General features: G+C 42.7%; 1 protein-coding gene and 1 long non-coding RNA gene across 2 annotated transcripts; one reads left to right on the top strand and one right to left on the bottom strand.

Moving 5' to 3' along the window:
* Window positions 1-93: 93 nt before the first annotated feature.
* Window positions 94-18639, bottom strand: col1a1b (collagen, type I, alpha 1b). The gene is made up of 51 exons (XM_037754455.1): window positions 18414-18639; window positions 16741-16935; window positions 16145-16173; window positions 15948-15986; window positions 15055-15147; window positions 14516-14584; window positions 14379-14423; window positions 14132-14185; window positions 13824-13877; window positions 13683-13736; window positions 13402-13455; window positions 13260-13313; window positions 13117-13161; window positions 12954-13007; window positions 12817-12861; window positions 12645-12698; window positions 11798-11896; window positions 11663-11707; window positions 11476-11574; window positions 11299-11352; window positions 11108-11215; window positions 10836-10889; window positions 9421-9519; window positions 9250-9303; window positions 9026-9124; window positions 8768-8821; window positions 8598-8651; window positions 8450-8503; window positions 8296-8349; window positions 8116-8160; window positions 7922-8020; window positions 6331-6438; window positions 5970-6077; window positions 5744-5797; window positions 4781-4834; window positions 4554-4661; window positions 4382-4435; window positions 4239-4292; window positions 3994-4155; window positions 3797-3904; window positions 3595-3702; window positions 3432-3485; window positions 3213-3320; window positions 3077-3130; window positions 2860-2967; window positions 2695-2748; window positions 2438-2545; window positions 2073-2358; window positions 1801-1991; window positions 1457-1699; window positions 94-1358 (listed from the first exon to the last, which is right to left on the bottom strand). The coding sequence occupies exons 1-51, from the start codon at window positions 18493-18495 to the stop codon at window positions 1212-1214; spliced, it is 4362 nt and encodes a 1453-aa protein (XP_037610383.1). The 5' UTR covers window positions 18496-18639; the 3' UTR covers window positions 94-1211.
* Window positions 5684-8715, top strand: LOC119479167. The gene is made up of 3 exons (XR_005204628.1): window positions 5684-5829; window positions 7443-7634; window positions 7875-8715. It is a non-coding gene; the product is annotated as an uncharacterized LOC119479167 (long non-coding RNA).
* Window positions 18640-19451: the final 812 nt, after the last annotated feature.

Here is a 19451-nt window from a genome sequence, read left to right as displayed (position 1 = left end):
TCAGTGTATGAGGACTTATTTTTCCAAATCCTAACATCTGATTTCAGTTTCACAACAGTTGCAAAACAGGACAGTGAAAACTCAGCCACTGAATAGACCACTTCACATGCTTTATTTCAGCACCCAAAAAATAATTAAAAACATCTCAATTTATTATACATGTACAAAATAAGTACAGAATCTCTCTTTTAAACCATGAAAGTGGGTCTGCTTCAAATTCTTTTTTAAGAAACCCTTCGCGAAAGACATCAACAAACAACATAAACAACAGGATGGGAGATGTGTGCTGTTTTTTTTTTTTTTAGTGAAGAGGAGTTTTCCACAGGGGGTCAAACAGACAGAGGGATCAACACTGAAACAAATGTGCAGGGAAATGGTATTTAACCAGAGTCACTTGCTTTTTTTATCTACAAAGACATGATTGCATGCATTACATCTGCAGTGATCACCGTTTCAGAACACTTGAAGAAGAAAACAATTGCACTGCATCAAGACAATGAGTCAATTTAGTAGCACCAAAGGTTCTGCAGGCATTAGTGGCAATAATTACAGTATGACGGCGAGAGCTTCACCATCAAACACCAATAACTGGACCTCATTGAAATGGTAATAGCACCTTTGATTGATTGACAATAAACTTGTGTAAAATATACCCTTTTTCATTTAAGAAAAAAAAATGGGGGTGACTTCTTGTTATGAGGTAGCCATCTACATATGAAGCTTCTTTGTTTTGGCTCTTTTGCTGGTCTTAATCGGAGCAGGTGTCAAGAATTTAAAACAAGAAGACACTTCACACTTTTTACAATTTATTTAACACCAGAAAAATGGTACACATCACTTGTTGTTTTTCAATGTCCTTCCGCAGTGGTAGAAAAAATGGCAAAAGTGACCTGTGTTTCATTGCGTGTGGATCTTTTGTTTTTTTCCTAAATCTCCAGGGGGAAATTTTACACAAGTATATATATTATTTTCTTGTTGCCAGTGGAAACAAAAGATTCTTTTTAAAGTGTCCGTGTAGTTGGTTTTTTGGTTGAAGTAGCAGTCCCAAAAGCTTCTCATGATTGGAAAAACACAAACATGGTCTTCCGTAGAGTGGTTTTTAAAGCATGTGGACCAATGGCAGCCGAATGAGTTTTGAATGCATAGAAAAAGGATTTAGAGATGACTGCTAGAAAAAAAACAACAATGTCATGTCCATATTTCTTTCTTTTTTACAAGAAGCAAACGGGGCCAACTTCGACGCCAAATTCCTGATCAGGTGCACCAACATCCATAGGAGCAATGTCAATGATGGGCAGGCGGGATGTTTTTGATGTCTTGTAGTCGATGACTGTCTTGCCCCATGTGCCAGTGTGTGACTGTGGAGAGGAACGAAACGGAGAAAAGAAAGTAAGTCATTTGCGTCTCTAATTTTTACACATTTCCCTTTATTTCCGGTACAAGAGGGAGGACTCACCGTGCAGCCATCCTCGCTGACGCTGTATGTGAAGCGGCTGTTGCCCTCGGCTCTGATCTCGACGTCGTTGGATCCCTGGAGAAGGATGGCCTTCTTCAGGTTGCCGGTGGCGGAGTCCATGTAGGCGATGCTGTTCTTGCAGTGGTATGTCACGTTCTGAGAGGCCTGGTTGGACATCAGGCGCATGAAGGTCATCTGGATGCTGACATCCTCGGAATCAGCTCCCTCGCTGCCATACTGGAACTGCGTGGTGGAAGGAGGAGAAAAGTGCGTTGGCTTTACGGTCACTGACTTGATAGCACGTATAGCGGTTCAGGATGAGGATTCTTATTGCAACTTCTTACCTGGAATCCACCGGTCATGGACTCGCTGAACCAGATGTGCTTCTTCTCTCTGATGTTCTTGCTGAGGTACCAGTTCTGCATGGGCACGCTGGACTCGGTGGGGTAGATGCAAGTCTCGCCAGTCTCCATGTTGCAGTGGACCTTGATGGCATCCAGAGGTGAGCCCTGGTTGGGGTCAACCCAGTACAAGTCTGCAACAGAGGAACATAAACCAGTTTAAATCAGAGCTCGTCCTTTATCTTCATCTACAAGCTGCTCTGATCTGCACTCACCGCTCTTCAGCTCGGGGTGGGCCATCTTCAGGTCACGGCACATGCGGACTGGGCTCTTCTGAGAGCCGTCGGGGCTGCGGATCTTCTCCACCCGCTGGGTCAGGGTCTTGAGGGTGCCATCGACCTCCATGTCGCGATCTTGCATCACGTTGGGGTCGTCAGCGCGGTAGTGGCCGCCGCTACGGAAGGGATCGGGTGCCTTCTCCTGAATGGGCTGGCTGATGAAGTCGAATCCGCTGCCGGGAGGTCCGGGGGGTCCAGCAGGTCCGGGAGATCCAGGAGGACCCTGTTTGGTGACACCAGGGGGTTTACAAACTGACAGACACATATGAAAGTAGTTACCTAAAATAAATAGTGCAACTTACGGAAGGTCCCATCTCTCCATTGCGACCGCGAGGTCCAGGGGGTCCGATGGGTCCAGGCAGACCGTTCATGCCATCCTTACCAGGGGCACCATTAGATCCAGAAGGTCCCTATGGAGCAACGAGAGAAAACATCAATTCAAAATTCAAAAATTCATGTGGTAAAACTGGTAAATGTGTCAATAATTCTTCAAGTTTTTGTTCTCCAAGTACCAGATTGGAAGTGTGTAAATATCTACTTGTAAAACGGATGTACTTACTCTAGGTCCAGCAGGTCCAGAGACACCAGCGGGTCCTCTCTCTCCAGAACCTCCCTAGAGGCAGAAGAAGATATGAATATCAAATGTTTAAATATAAAGTGAGATGAGAGTTGAGATTGTTTGACGCAGTAATCGGTACACTTTTGTTTGCTACTTGCTACTTACAGAAGTACCGGGCAGACCCTGCATTCCGGTGAATCCTCTGTGTCCCTTGTGTCCTCTATCTCCAGCCTCACCAGCCTCTCCTCTGTCTCCCTTTCCACCAGCAGGGCCCTGAATGAAAGCAACAGGATGTCAACACGCCATCTCCGGTTCAACACTGGAGAAATATCTCAAAAAATATAGGTTGTTGATAAACGTTATGTAATGATGATGAACGTACAGCGGGACCACGGACACCAGCAGGGCCACCAGGACCGGCGTTACCAGCGGCACCCTAAAAAAGCAAAGAGAGTCATCAAAATCAAAAGTTTGCAGATTTTGTGGCATTTTTCAAGATGAGTAGGAAGGGGGCTTACAGTCTCTCCACGGTCACCACCCTTGCCAGATTGGCCGGCAGGTCCGGGGGCTCCAGGAGCGCCAGGGGGTCCAGGGGCTCCAGAGTTGCCACTCTCACCACGGTCTCCCTATAGGGGGCAAATCTCCAGTGAGACAATGCTAGTTTCTATTGGGAAGCTATGCTGGACTAAAGATTAAATTCTCAAGCGAAATGAACTAAACCAGAGGAGGACGGTTACCTTGGGTCCAGCAGATCCATCGCGACCAGGGGCGCCATCGTGTCCAGTAGATCCCTGTGGAAGAGCAGCGAGGACGGTCAATCAGGCACCATTAAACGCTGAATATGTGTGAATCTGTAGGTGCATGACACCCTACTGTCCAAGTACTCTACAGGTCTCATACCTCACGACCAGCCTCTCCGGTAGCACCGGACAGTCCAGGGGGTCCAGCAGGTCCGGGGGGTCCACGCTCTCCATGAAGTCCAGAAGGTCCCTGCTTTCCAGGCTCACCCTGAAGAGAAACAAGAGAGGTCAATCCTCATGTGTGTGCTAAAGGTTGCTAAAATAATATCTTATTTAGATACTTGTGGATTTGGAATACTCACAGATGGTCCAGCAAGACCGGAGAAACCACGCTCTCCACGCTGTCCGGGGAGACCGACAATACCACGAGATCCAGCAATACCTTGGGGTCCGGGGATACCACTGGAGCCCTGCACACAACGACACAGAGCTCACTTAGCGGACACATTAATGGAGAAGACATCTGCAAAAAAAACCTTGACAGAACATGGGGACTCACAGGGGATCCATCAGAGCCGGGAGATCCCTTCTCTCCACCGGGTCCTGGGGCTCCAGCAGTACCAGCCTCACCAGGGCGACCGGCGGTTCCAGTCTCACCACGGCCTCCTCTTGCTCCGTCTTTGCCAACGGGTCCGACGGGTCCAGGGGGTCCAGCAGCTCCCTGGAGAAGATTCAGGTCAGTGAATGAACAACAAGGCTGTGTTGGAGTATTGATGCTGGTTATGTGGACTAGGTGAAACTTACAGAGGGGCCAGGGGGTCCAACTCTGCCAGCGGGTCCGGGGAAACCAGTAGCACCCTACACACAGAACAGAGATGGAGCTTAGAACAGCATTATTATCAGAGAGTGTAATTCTACAAAATCTCACATGTTGATGGAAGACTTACAGGGGGTCCAGCACCACCGCGAGCACCTTTAGGTCCAGAGGGACCACCTGGTCCCTGTTGTCAAAAAACAACAAGGAAGCACAATTAATATCATAAACAAAATGCCATCAATAATGAAATAAGAGCACTGAACATTTTTGTTGAGGTCAAAGTAGAGAAGTTGGGCCTATACCTGAGGTCCACCACCTCCAACGGGTCCAGAGGGTCCAGGAGCACCACCGTCTCCCTTGGGTCCAGAGTCACCAGACTCTCCCTTGGCACCAGGCTGACCATCAGCACCCTGAGGTCGGAAGAGCAAGAAGAGAGGTTCAACACTTTTGTGGGCAGCTTTAATTGTGCTGTATTGCAACAGAATATTGAAAGCGTCTAAATGTGTAGAAGAATGTGGTATTTGCTCACAGGAGATCCAGCGAATCCAGCAGGTCCAGAGGGTCCAGTCTCTCCACGCTCGCCCTGTTAAAGTAATGAGGAGATATGAAGGGTTTACTTCGAGATCTACCCAAACCTGCCTCCTCCAGAAATCCCTCGAAATTACAGATGTGGCGCCTGTGCACAACAGTACTTTTAAATGTACCTTTCAGGTAAGTAAATCCTCTCAAGGGTCGTCATTTCTTACACCACAAAAGGTGTTATATATATTATCTGATGCCCGTGTGGCAAACACCATGTGGGCAAAACCAAATGTGCCCTTAAGGTGTGTACAAATATATCCTACATGACATAGAGAAAGTTACATTTTCTAGAAGAGGGGGCGATTTTGATTGTTAAAAAGAGAGTTTTTTTTTATTTATCACTTGACTACCCTTGTCACTAATGGCCTAAATGTTGATTTTGATCTAAAACTCTTTATCTGACTTTCTATAGAGTTCATCGTCTATTAGTAGGAGTCTTCCCTCCATCCTGGCCCTTAACCTTTTTCTACTTTTTTATTCTTTCTATAATAGAATTGTTTCTTTATGTAAAATTTGTTTTAGTTTTTTTTTCAAAATAAAATGTTTTTTTCTGTATAAAAATGTTTTTTTCTAAAATAGTCTTTCTAATTTTACTCAAAAACATTTTTCAAATAAATTTCTAATTTCTAATTTTTTACTTGTTTTTCTAATGTATTTCTGAAATGCCCTAAAGAATCAGGTAGCTATATATATGCGCTCCTCCCATAACTTGTAGAAGTGATTGAGGAAGCTCCTCCCCAGGATTGAACACACCTGTGTCTGTTTAAAGGAGCTGTTTGTTGGCCCTGAAGAAGACTGTCATGTCAAGTGTGTGACTCTTTTCCTAACATGACATTCTGCATAATATCTTGTACTGAGGGTACAAATCCAGTAAAACGTATATGTTGTGTTTGTTTTCAGGTGTACTTACAGGGGCACCACGAGGACCGGTGGGTCCAGAAACTCCAACGGCACCGCCCTCACCCTAAAACCAGAGGAGAAAGAAGAAGGTTAAAGGTCAGCAGTCGTCCTAAACACTTATATCACGAGTCTAACCACAGAAATGCTGTATAAAGATGTTGTCAGGAGATGATAAGAGAAAAACAATCCTGCAGAGATCATGAACCTGGATCGCTGATATGAAAACCTGGTCTCACCTTCTCACCCTGAGCACCAGGGGGTCCAGGGACTCCAATAGCACCGCTCATACCGCGACCGCCATCTTTGCCAGCACCGCCATCAACTCCCTTAACTCCACCATCACCCTGAAGACAGAAAAGTTTATTAAACTCACTCATTAGGGTAATCCTAACCTGAAAAATCAACTTAATATCTGGAAAAAATTAACTGAAATCAAAGAAATTAAATCTTTTCTCTCATTTAAGCTCCGTAAATTCATAAATTTTATAATAATCACTATCATAATAAACACTAATATTAGTTTTCATACCAATAAAGCAGGTTTAAATAGATGGTACGGTTCTATAAGAGACAAAACAGCACAGGTGTGATACTTACTCTCTCTCCCTTGGCACCGGGGAGACCAGAAGCTCCTCGCTCACCGGGCATTCCCTGCATACCGGGGGATCCATTGCCACCGGGGGCACCGCCAGCACCAGGCTCTCCCTGCACACACAAACAATATTCACATTATTATCATATTCAGTCAGCTGCAAGTGAACTATCCGCTGACATGTACGATACGGATTCATGTTCATAGTGAAGCTAAGATAATAAGATCATAATTTGGCAGTTTTTTAAAACACAGACGTTATTAAACCTTGAGATTTCGCTGTATCTTAAAGTGTGCTACATAAATTAAATTCATTTTTATTATTATTATTATTATTAGAAAGTTACTGTTCTGCAGCATCTTCTTGTTTGCCTCGATATCTGAATGTTGAATTGGCAAAACACGCTCATGAAACCCCTCACTGAGCGATTTGACGTTGAAAATATGTTTAATAGATGTATATTATACGTCTATTTGTCTGTTTAGTTTAGATTAAGGTTATTCAAGGTTTAATAGACATCTCGTCTGAGCCTAGGCAATCTGTGAATATGTGTATATGACGAAAAATATACAGTTATAGTGTTAACGCAGGGGTGCTTGTATTAAATACAGTTTTTTTTTAGGGATGCACCAATACCGATACCAGATCTGATATCGGTTACAATTCATTAGATGAATATCTATGTATTTATTTGTTACATTTAGTTTTAGAAAGTTAGGAAAGTGATGTGTAAGTCAAGCCTGATGTTGCTCGACACACAAAAGATTGGAGGCATACAGCTTATTGATTAAACACTGGTATCGGATCGGTACAAAGCTCAGGTATCGTTATTGGGACTGAAAAAGTTGGATCGGTGCATCACTTGTTTTTATGCATTTTTTAAATATGTAATTATGTTTTTAAAATACGGTCTATGTAGCCAATAAATCCTGTGGTCTATATCCGAGCTAAAGCATAGAGGCGATGTTGAATAGACATCTATTGCTCAGTTGGCATGCTTTCAGTCATTTTGTTTTCTCTCTTAGCTCCATCCATGGTGGGAAATAAAGGATGGAGCGCATTGATCATCACCTTTAATCTTTAAAGATGAGTTTTGTGATTTTTTTTTTTTAAAAGCCCCACCAGACTGCTACAGCAGATGTGGAGATGAGGAGGGTTTAATATCCTAAAACCAGCCAGACCACATGGAGCACATGTGATGACATCATTGATCAGGTGACACTTTCCAGCCAATGTGAATGACTCATACCATAAATGATATATCGGTACAACGGACCTCATCAGAGAGTTCCTTTAGATGGACTAAAAGTGAGTATTCAGATTTGTGGAATTAAGTATAATCACGCTTGATAACTGTCTTAACCAGTGGGTAATCCATCTTTTGTGTATTAGACATTTTAAGAAACGTGTGTCTCTTTTTTGTACTTAAAGGATGTTGGACTGTCCTTTGTGGTTCTAGATGAATATTTATATATTGGTACTTTTGCACTTATTGATAACTGACTGATTGTTATTGACATTCTGTGTGTTTATTTTTGTCATTTCAAGAATTGTTCGAGAACTTCTCCACTTATAAGTTGTGTTTTTACACCTACCTTGGCTCCATCGCTACCAGCAGGTCCAGGAGCACCACGGCTTCCGGTTGGGCCAGCGACGCCGGGGGCTCCGCGCTCACCAGGGAAACCTCTGTCGCCCTGAAGGATAGAAGACACACACACAGAGGTCACGACCACTTTATCTAAAGACCAGAGGAACAGTGTTCAAAATGGATGATGCAGGATGAACTCACTCTTGATCCAGATGGGCCGTGGGGTCCAACCTCACCGGGACCGCCCTGAACAAAAGAGGGAGAGGAGGAGGAAAGAAGATTTAGAAACCAGAAAAATACAGGTGTAGGATGACGATGTGCTGTGAGCTCAAGTAGTGACTCAATCTTCCACTAAGATACGAAGGATTTGGGCGCTCTTACCTGCTCACCGGGCTTGCCAGTCTCACCAGTAGCACCTTGGGGTCCAGGAAGACCCTGCACAAGGAGGGAAGGTGGAAGATTTCCAGGGTTAACAAGTGGAATCGTGGCGCAGCTCAGAGAGATATCAACCAAACTAAACACTCTCAAAACCCACCTGGAATCCGGGAGAACCAACAGGTCCCTGCTCTCCTTTCTCTCCAGCAGGTCCCTGAGCAGAAAGAAGAAAACTGGGTGATGAGAAACCTCGCAAACGATGACACTTTTCATGTTTTTTTAGTTTTGGTTTAAGGCGAGATACGTACACCAATACCAGAAGGTCCAGGAGCACCAACATCACCGTCTTTGCCAGGAGCACCCTGTGAACAAAAACACCCAAACCAATTATCACCTGCTCTTTTTGCACTTTCATTTTGCTAGAAAACATATTTTAAACCATTAGAGTTTGATTTTTTATAGGTTTAGAAGTACTTACGACAGAGCCAAGGGCACCAGCGGGTCCTCTCTCTCCGGGCTTACCACCATCACCCTGTTGGAAAGAACAAAGTCCACACTTAGATCTGCAGTATAAAGGGTTTTTGCATCAGTATTTCCTTCTTAGATTTTACTTTTGTGGGATGAAAATCTGAACACTAGGGTTAGGGTTAGGGTTAAGGTTAGGGTTAAGGTTAGGGGAGAATCCTCTCAAATGCATCCTATTTTTTGCGTTTCGAAACAAAACCTGTTAACTCACATTAACTCCCTTGGGTCCGGGGAATCCCATAACTCCAGGCTGTCCTCTGGATCCAGTAGATCCAGCAGGTCCGGGGCGTCCATCTTGTCCAGCGGGACCCTAAAGATCATGAGAAGACAGGAGGGGAATACTGAAAACTCTCCTCTATCATGATTACATGGATTGTTTACAAGCTGCAGTTCTTCTTCGTTGTATTAAATACATGTTTGTGAGTCAGTACTTACAGCAGGTCCACCTTTGCCGTCAGCGCCAGAGCTTCCGGGGCTACCAGTCATACCCTGTGGAGGGACAGTCATTCAGTGAGTATGATGAAGACGAACAGCAGAGTCATATACTGAGCGTATTCCACCATGACACAGGTTCAGCTATAATGTTGCACCTGTTGCAGAACTCACCTTGGATCCAGGTGCGCCAGGAGCACCAGAGCTTCCAGACTCACCAGTGGCTCCCTGAGCTCCCAAAGCTCCGTTGGCTCCACGCTCACCAGGGGCTCCCTGTCACACAAGTAGAGGAAGAGAGTCAGGAGAAGTCTGCACAAGTGGGTGAAGTTTTATGAGCTAAATAATCTCCCAGTTAATTAACATGTATATAAATATTGCTTATGTCTGTTATGGTTACCGAGTAAGGTGTGAGGTTGTTAAGGAGAGACACTGCAAGTGAAAAGATGTCACCATGAAACTTCCCCCAGTTGATTACTTACATTAAGACAATTCTTTTTTTGTATTACAGGTTTTCTTTTGTGTAAATATGCAAATGAGGCATTATCTTATTAAATATGTGCTACATTTTCAGAACAGAAATGTGAACATTGGATAAAGCCAGGTTCAAAATTGTGTCGACATATTAGAGTCAAAGGTTTAAAAGGTTTAAAATACTGTCAATAGCCATAAAAAAATTAATTTTCCCCAATGTTTTTAGGAATAAAATGTGATATAAATCAGGCTATGAATGATATATGAACAAACCCCTTAGTAAAAACCTTCAGACTATAGATAGGAATGAAACTGGGAAGTTTGGTGCATGTAAGTGCTACTGAAGTGGAGATTTCTGGCTCAGAGTGAGAACAAACTAATTTGAGAAAACAGCCTTTAAAGATATGGATTGTAAAATTCCATATATTTTGCAAGACACTGCAGGGGAATAGGGTAAAACATTTGAACTAATAGATATCACTATGAAACTTCCCCAGTTGATTACTGACATTAAGACAATTATTTTATATATTGCAAGTTTTCTGAAATGTTATGTTTATATATGCAAATGAGGCATTATTTAGTGCTAATTTGTGGTGAATTTAGGAGAAATCTACAGACAAAGTAGTAAAACAAACACCTAAATGTGTATTTTAGATGTTTTCTTTCCACTAGTTTGAAAGCAAAATCTCAAAGTTGAGTGTAACGAACAACATTTTTAACATTTATATCCGCAGTTCACCTTTGAGCCACATGAGGGAGCCTGAATGTTTGCATTGTTCTGCCTAATTATAACATTGAATCTAATATGAAAGGTTTGCGTACATTCAGTTTGTTTTACTGATGAGAGGAACTCCACCTAAATGCATTTATTTTGTCTCATTTATAAAGAATTTAACATGTTTCTCTTCAAAATGGCTGGTTTACTTATTCACGGTAATATAAAGTGATGTGGAAATGGCAGTAAAAATGGTCAGGAACGTTTGTTTACGCACATTCTTCTCATGATTTATAGATATTGTGAATTGGATCACGATTGTTTGTTTGTTGTTGTTTTTTTTTGTTTTTTTTTAAAGGGTCCCCAGAAAAAAAGTTTGGGAAACACTGAACTAACTCACCTTGCCACCAGCAGAACCATCAGCACCAGGGAAACCACGAGCACCAGGACCGCCCTAAAGGAACAAACCAACGTCAGTAAACTGCACTGTAAAATGCTGAAACATCCGGGTTGAATCCCCCTGGGAATATAACATACAGTCTAAGAACGACAGGGTTGTACTGCTGCTTCATTAACATGCATGAATGGAGATGTAACATCAATGTTATCTGAACTGTGATTACAACTTGATGCATCTACAGTATCTGACATGCAGAAGAAGAGGTGACATACGCGCTCTCCATTGGGTCCACGAGCTCCAGCACCACCAGGCTCTCCACGTCCTCCTCTCTTGCCTTCCTCACCAGATGGGCCGGGAAGTCCCTGAACTCCAGCGGGGCCCTGGAAAACAAAGTAAGGTTGTTAGAAACACTTTCACTTCCTGAAATCACACAGTAAATGAATGCATTGTGTGTGAAACTTACAGGCTCTCCCTTGGTACCAGGCTCTCCCTTAGGACCTGAGGCACCGTGATCACCCTGTTGGCAACAAACACATGAAATTTAGATCTCTGTGACGTTGAATTAGAATGGGGAACACTTTATTATAAACATTATTTAGAAGAATGATATGAAAATCCACACAGTGAAGTGTCTACTCACGTTGTTACCCTTGGGACCAGGACCTCCAACAGCTCCCTGAGCTCCAGCAGGACCGCGAGAGCCGGGGAAACCAGGAGCACCAGCAATACCAGAAGAACCCTATGGGATCAGAGAGTCAGGGATGTCAGAGCGCGCTTCAGGATTCAAGTGGCAATAAAACGTTGGATCAGTTGAGTATGATACTTACAGGACCACCCTTAGCACCAGCAGAGCCATCAGATCCAACAGCACCCTGTTGAGAGAAAGACGGAAATCATTTTTATTTGTCATTGTGATGTGGAGGAAAAATAAGATTTGACATTTAAGTCCAGTATCTACGCACAGCAGCTCCAGCGGGTCCAGAAGGTCCTGGGTTACCAGGCTCTCCACGGGCTCCCTGGGGTCCCTCGTTTCCACGGCCTCCAGCAACACCGGTCTCTCCCTGTGAGGGGAAGCAACGAAATCTCAGAAATATGCAACTCGAATATTGTTAGTTTCAATCAACAAAATGGTCAACACCAACATCTTTTTAGATTAAATATTGTAAAAATAAGTCTGTAAAGCTGTTGTTTTATTGACACTAGTGGGAAATCATTTTAGTGTTATTTCTTCAAAATAACACAGCTTGCAGTAAGATGTTGAAGTACAAATAAAGAAGTGTGAATAGTCCAATCTTAAATTGGTTCATTGCACATATCCAGAGAGTAATTTGATTCTGCTTTCTGAAAGTAACCCATATGTGTGGTGAGAGTTACAGGATATAATAATAATAATAATAGAGGGGAGGGGGGTGCTATTAGACATCTACTGATGCCACCTGGTGGCTGCAGTGTTCACCTGGGATGTGCAATATTTAGTTTTACACCACAGTGGCTTCATGGTTGACGGTGCAAAGTATAATTGATCTGTTACACGTGGAATAAGCTTTGGGAACAGTTTTCCTACTAATGAACAAGAGCAGGGAGATATTGAGAAAGCTAGTCAGGTGGATAACAGAGGGAGTTGACATAGTGTCCCTGGCTGTAGGTGCAACCCTTACCTGAACATTTTAAAGGTTTTAACACACTATGAAACGGTGCAATACTGTTGTTGGTTTTGTTAGATGTTAGACGTACTCTAAAGGTGCTAAACTCACTACTGGACAGCCTGGTCAAACTTAAAGGATATGAAACATGTATTGGGAGACTTACTTTAGCACCAGCACCGCCGGGGAAGCCAGGGGCACCAGCAGATCCAGTAGGTCCCTGAAACATAAAGACACGTGATGTTAGCAGACATCAAACCCCTTCAATATAGCATTATAGGGTTATGGTGATATGACCTCATAATAAATGTCCAAGTAGAAGTAAGTGTACTACTTACAGGGGGTCCAGCACCACCAGTGTTGCCATCGTTACCACGGGCACCCTGCAGAGGAGGAGATTAAAAGTGATTTTCAGGAATCATATTTGTGACAAAATCAAATATTATTATAGGAGGACATGAGTAGCGGTGCTTACAGAGGGGCCAGGAGCTCCAGGGCGACCTCTCTCACCGGGAAGACCACGAGCACCCTAGAAAAGAATAACAAAAAATGATATTAGCTTCACAATGCTAGGACATTTTACACCTTTTTTTGTAGATATGAATGACCTTAGAGGGAGATAAAAAAAAAAAACGTACCATGGCGCCGGGGATTCCGTTCTCACCAGATGCACCAGACTCTCCCTGTAGACAAATACAGAAGGAAGAATGAGATCTAGTGGTTCAGTTTTTATGATGAAATTCCCGCTTTGATTGAGCAACAGCACATCCTGGGATCCTACCTTGGGGCCAGCGGGTCCACCGTCTCCCTTGGCTCCATCCAGACCGCTGAATCCCTGCGTGCACAAAATATAATCAATCAGTCACCACTCGTTACAACATCGCAGCAGCTGAAAAATGTGTTAAATGCTCCTCCAAACTCACTCTGTGTCCCTTGATGCCGGGGAGTCCGGGGGTTCCGGGGAATCCACGACCACCCTGCGTGAAACAAGAGATGTGTCACAAAACATGCATGATAATAATCAAACCGTAATCAACCTTAATATTAGAGTCTTTCTGCAACTAGACAGTTCTGGAAAATGGTTTGAAATGACTGTAATCATCAGATCATTTTGCTGACCAAACAGGTTTCACATGAAAACCAATGCAGGATTCATTCTTGGCTGACCGTCTCGTGACCTTTGCCCTCAACCGGCATCACTCACCTGGGGGCCAGCGGCTCCACGCTCACCGGGGCGACCAGCTTTGCCAGGCTCACCCTGTTGGAGACACACAGTTTAGTGTTAGAAACGACCAGTTAAACGTGTTTTCCTTTGGTTATACATGACGATCGATCAATCACTTACATCATCTCCGTTCTTTCCAACGGGGCCTGAGGGACCACGGGAACCCATGGGACCCTGAAAACCACAATAAAGGACTGGATTAGCACCCAAATGAATGCTGACTATTTGAAGTAAGTGTATGAATATGTCACTAAGGGGGAAAAGAAGAGGGGGGGGTGTTTATCACTGAGTGCAGATGTGTGTCAGTGGGTCAGTGATTACAACAGGAAGTGGAACACAGGAAGTCGATAAGAAATACATAATAAGTTCAATTTATAAAGATGGAATTGTGCAGATTTCTGGGAGAAACATTTATTCGGTATACTTACAGAAGCTCCGGGCTCACCGGGCTCTCCGGGGGGGCCGTTGAAACCCTGAGGACCCTGATGGACAACAAGAACAACAGACATTAACATAATGTTCATGCATTTATCTTAGATGCAGTGTCACACATTTGATCCAAGAATAACTGATGTTAAGCTCGATTAACGGCCAAATACTTTGGCTGAGAAATGTTGAGAAATGTCACATGTGTTTGGTCAAAATGAGAACCTGAACTGATCAGGGAATACTTACGGAGGAGCCAGGGGGTCCAGGAGAACCACGTTGACCCATAGGACCCTGTTGATGAAGATGACACAAGAAACCATTAGATTCTCTTTATTATTTAGTCCAATCAATGAAGATACGTTGAGAAAGCAAAGCCTTCGTACCATTGGGCCAGGGACAGGTGGGCCGCTGGATTTGGAGTGGTCAGTGTAACTCATCTGAGGAGAGAAGTTCTGCAAGAGGAGAAGAGAAAGAGAGAAATTAGAAACAACATATAGCACAAAAACAAACACCTGAAAAGTCACTTTGAATCACATGTATATTTCTATTTCAGCAGAGGAGTAATATATTTAAACTTTAAGATATTAAAATGTGTCACTCTCATGTGTCACTGGCTGAATAAACTGGTCAGATTGACACTAGACACCTCAAACCTAAAGCTAAAGACCAGGGAGCTGTCTGCCCTCCCAGTGCTGAAGTAAACTCTGAGGAGCTTCTTCTCTCTAGCACAAAGCCTCTCAAGCTGATCTCTCTCCTCAAATGTGTGCAAAATGAGGAATCACCAGTGGAACTGATACAGAAATTGATCAAAGTATGATTAAGAGAGCCTTCAAGTAAGCTGTATCTTATTCGTAAACAGAATGGAGTCGTCTATAAAACGTGATCGGAGACTTCCTGGATGTTGTGACATGGAGAGACTTACTCCGCCAAGGCCAGGGGGGCCAGGGGGTCCAGCAGGTCCAGGAAGACCAGGCTGTCCATCCAGTCCATCGTTGCCAGGAGGACCAGCGGGACCCTGTAGAAAAGTAAGGCAGACACAGTCGGTAAGCAATGTGTTTTACTAATTATTTAGTGTTCATGTAATTCTTGTAGGAAGAATCATAGCTCAACCAAAGTAGAGTAGTCTATTCTATGAAATAATTATCCATATTGGCAAATGAAACTGTTATCTGTGTTGTCTATCACATGATTTGTACAAATATCTTTTTATTTTTTAATTCTTCCGCTTGTCTTAAGTGGAGCAACGTCGCTTTTCAATCACACGTTTGCAAAAAATGTTGAAAATTTGTTCAATTCTAAGTGTCCTGCTATTGTTACTTTACACTTATTTAATATTATTCCGTCACTTTATGAACCAATTTGTGACCGATTATGTGACCTTTCAACTTTTGTTGACCTGTTGACCTTGTGACCTAATTATCAAAGGTCATCGGCAACAACGATGTCACAGCAGCTTTACCAGCCTCATAAGCAAACGTATAAAACGACTGTGTTGATTTTCACATTTTTAGACAGTAATTGATGAAATATATAATATATCAGAACAAACTGTGCCTTTAAAACTATTGAAAAATCTCCTCAAAATAAACTGAATCAACCGCATGCAGCATGATTTCGATGGTATGCTTCTAACTTCTCTCTGACAGGAAATATTCACATTCAAAGAATATCAAAGACAAAGTTGCTTAAACATTTTTCTCGTCTACAGTCAGTATGTCCATGTAGGAGATATATACAGTTATTATTCTAAATAACAGAAGTGTCGTTTGCTTTAAAGGACAGAAACAGTCTCTTGAATAATGAGCTGGAGCCTACCTTGTCTCCCTTGTCGCCATTATCTCCCTTTGTTGGTGGCTATGGATAGACAGAGAAAGGGAGTTAGGCTGGACTGTAACAAAAACAAGTGCATCAACTAGAATATAAGAAGGACAAACTGAACTGGGCCGTGCCAGCACTGATATGAAGTTTGTGTCTATTATACATTTTTAAATATAAAACAAAGGGCCAAATACCTCATCGACTACTGTAGGATCCTGAGGTCCTACAGAAACCAGCGGAGAAAAAGAAAATGTCAACACCTCTTGAACATTCATGAGAGACACAATCATAACTTTCATCTGCAAAATAATGTAAATGTTAAAGTGGCAGGTCCAGACTGGGAGTCAGGGCTGATTACAGCATGAAATATACAGCATTTCATCGTATTACTGAAGCAAAAGCATGTGATTCTAAGTGTTTTCTGTGGTGGAAAAAGGAGGAAATTAAATGTTGTTTTGGGGGGGATGTGAGGTGTGTTGCACCCTGCAGTGTCACTGCACAGGTAGGCATGATGGGAAATTACATATTCATTGCCAGACTTCGCCAAAGAGCAGGTAAAATCCCCAAAAAGAATGCATATTGAAATGAACAAAAGGTAAATCCAAAAGCGATTATTTTTTCTGAATGAAAAATCCTCAGGGAGAGCAGGCAGGCTTAGGGCCTCCAGTCAGTCCATGTGTGGCCAGAGAGCCATGGATGGTCAGAGGTGAGGTGGGAGGCAACCTGGTGGCGCCACAGAGCTAATGAAACCACAGAACTGGTGGTGAGGAGGAGGATGAAGGTGAAGTACCATCGGTGTCGGGGCAGATAGGGCAGCACTCTCCGTCTGGGATGATGGGGTCGGCGCAGTCGGAGGTGTCCTCACAGATCACCTCGTCGCACATGACGGTTCCGCTGTCGCAGACGCAGATCTGGCAGGGCTCTGGTTTCCATACGTCCTTGTCGTTGTACAACTGTCCGTCTAATGTGCAGCTGCCATACGTGACTGAGAGGAGAGACAACCACAGTGAGTTTGGGTTTAAACATTAAATAAGATCCCAAAAAAGAGATTCTATTTAATAAATTAGGTTTGGCATCAGTAAACTGAAATCTGTATCTGGAGAGATTTAGATGAGCCTTCGCTACACCTGCACAGGTGTGCATCATATGGGAACCAGATGTGCACAATAGGATTAGATCCTATGACACTCTGCCTGCAAAGCAACATAATATTCAGTAACTTTTTAGTAATTTCCACATGCAGACCTGTATTGGTCCTTCAAATTTGAGAGTGTAAACTTGTGGCCTTTTTTGGTACTTTTCCTTACAGGGACTTTGTAAAAGTTATTTTTTAGTTGTGTCATTCTAGCAAGATTATGTCTTCATAAGGATGCTGTAAAATCACAGAAACAGGCTTTTAATGAGTTAAACTCTTTTAAAAGTAGGTGTTTAGGGACTGATTTGTGAGCTTCTAATGAAGTATAACATCAGTGTGCATCTACAGGAGGTCTAAGAAGTTATTTGGGCATGATAAATGTTAGAATAAAGGCCTTAGTTTAGCAAAAGTCACTATCCAGCATTTCGGATCAAATGTAGTTCAAGATTTTCTCCTCAAAAGCAATGAGTGGAAAGTTCCACTGGGCCTCATCACACGTCAGGCTGCTGGTGGGTGTGTGGTTGGGCCTTGGAGGTTTTGGAGGTTTTTGAGGATATATGCAGTTCCAGTGTTCACCACTGAGTGTCGCTGTTCACCTACTAAACCAGATCATCCGCACCCTTCTCTCTGCATGCTGATTAATTGATGTCTAGACCTTTTTCTACTGTCGACGTCAATTTTTCCATTGTCCTTTTTGTCCTTTTTTTTCCTTCCAGCTAACAACTTTTACGCAAACTGGATAAAAATGTTTCATTTAGTGTGACATACTTATGAAGCTTTAGTGCAAAATCTTAAAACAGCTCAAATATCTCCTCTTTATCAGGTTTCCAACAAACTTTGTCTGCTCACTTTTGATGTTAAAACTACTGAGAAAAAAGAAAATCCTTGGCATTGGCACAACTTTGTGAGCTGGGATGCATTTTTTTTCCTAAAACTGGTGAAAACTACTTTACAAACTAAATGCAATTAAGATTTCCTTAAATGGATTTGCCAATTTTCTCATTTTTTTAATGCTTGTGCTCTGCTTCAACTCTCTCTGAACTCAATGTCCTTGTCATTACGCATCAGAGATAGTGCAGCTGCAACATTGCTCTCCAGCATGTATGTGCACGTCAGTGAGAGCAGCAAACAATAAAGAAAAGTTATATAAACTCCTATGCATCCAGATCTCCCCAACAAAAAAAAAACGCCTCACAACTTTCACAATCTGTGCGCTCTAGAGTCAGGCATCATTCAGTTCCAGCAAACTGCCCAGCATCCTTTGCGAGCTCTCCACATCCTTTAGGTCCCAAAAACAAGTCAAATGAATGTTTGAAAGTGATACTTACTGTCATCCTCTCCTTGACCTCTCGCCAAAAGCACTGCTGCGCTGAGCAGCAGCGCTAACCGAATATCCACAAAGCTGAACATATCTAAATATTAGACATGTAGATTCTTTGTAGACAGAGGGGGAATCCTTTTTTGCTCCTCAGACACCACTCATACAGGGTAGGGTCCGGTGTGTGTGTAGTTCCAAAATCCAGACCCTAGCAGAAACTCCCTACTGCCTAAACAAATGAGTTTCTTGGCTTTTATATGCCCAGAACTTTTGGGGAGGTCCTGTGAGCACCAGACAACTTGTACATGTTCAAGTCACAGAGTCCCTCCTTCACCAGAGAGAGGGGTTGTCTTAAAACATGTCAAACAAGTTCACGTTTCAGCTCAGACGTGGATGGTGAGGACACTCAGCATTTACGCGTCGGCTCATCCACCGTTCAGACGTGTTTTGTCATCTTCTGCTTCTCTGTGGACTTTTCTTAATTGAGGCTTTTGTTTTGGGGTGTTTTGTCTTTTTGATGACTCTTTGGACACTGGATGATTTTATTCATAGAGCAGATCATTTGCAGTTTAGTTTGCAGTTTTAGGCCCCAGTTTATTAAGGATATGCTGAGCAGCTGAGGACTGGATTTCAGTTGCACAAGAGGATGTTTTATTTAAATGCCTTTATTTTATGTTCAGTGGTTTCTTTAAAGAAGAAGGAATGGCTTCAGATTTATGCACGGAGAGCAAACCAGATGGAGATTAAAATATTACCAAGATAATTTGAGGATGCATGTAGACTAAACTTCTTTGTATGTACGAGTAATTAAGAGCTTATGTCCTTTACAGGCATGTATTGAGGGGAAATCATCTTATTATAGGTATTAAAACTCTGAAATTAATTTGTTTTTTTTATTTCTGGGCCTATACACCTTCTGAGCATCAAGCACCTGCAACCAACTGCAGTTAAATGCATAAATTATTAAATATAACTTTACACACACAATGGATTTCAGTTGTACAGGAGGTTATTTTATTTAAATGCCTTTTATTTTATGATCAGTGGT

Source organism: Sebastes umbrosus, chromosome 20, assembly GCF_015220745.1.
Source record: "Sebastes umbrosus isolate fSebUmb1 chromosome 20, fSebUmb1.pri, whole genome shotgun sequence".
Taxonomy (NCBI): domain Eukaryota; kingdom Metazoa; phylum Chordata; class Actinopteri; order Perciformes; family Sebastidae; genus Sebastes; species Sebastes umbrosus.
Note: the sequence above shows the minus strand (reverse complement) of the source record. Positions and strands in the feature narration are given on the sequence as shown.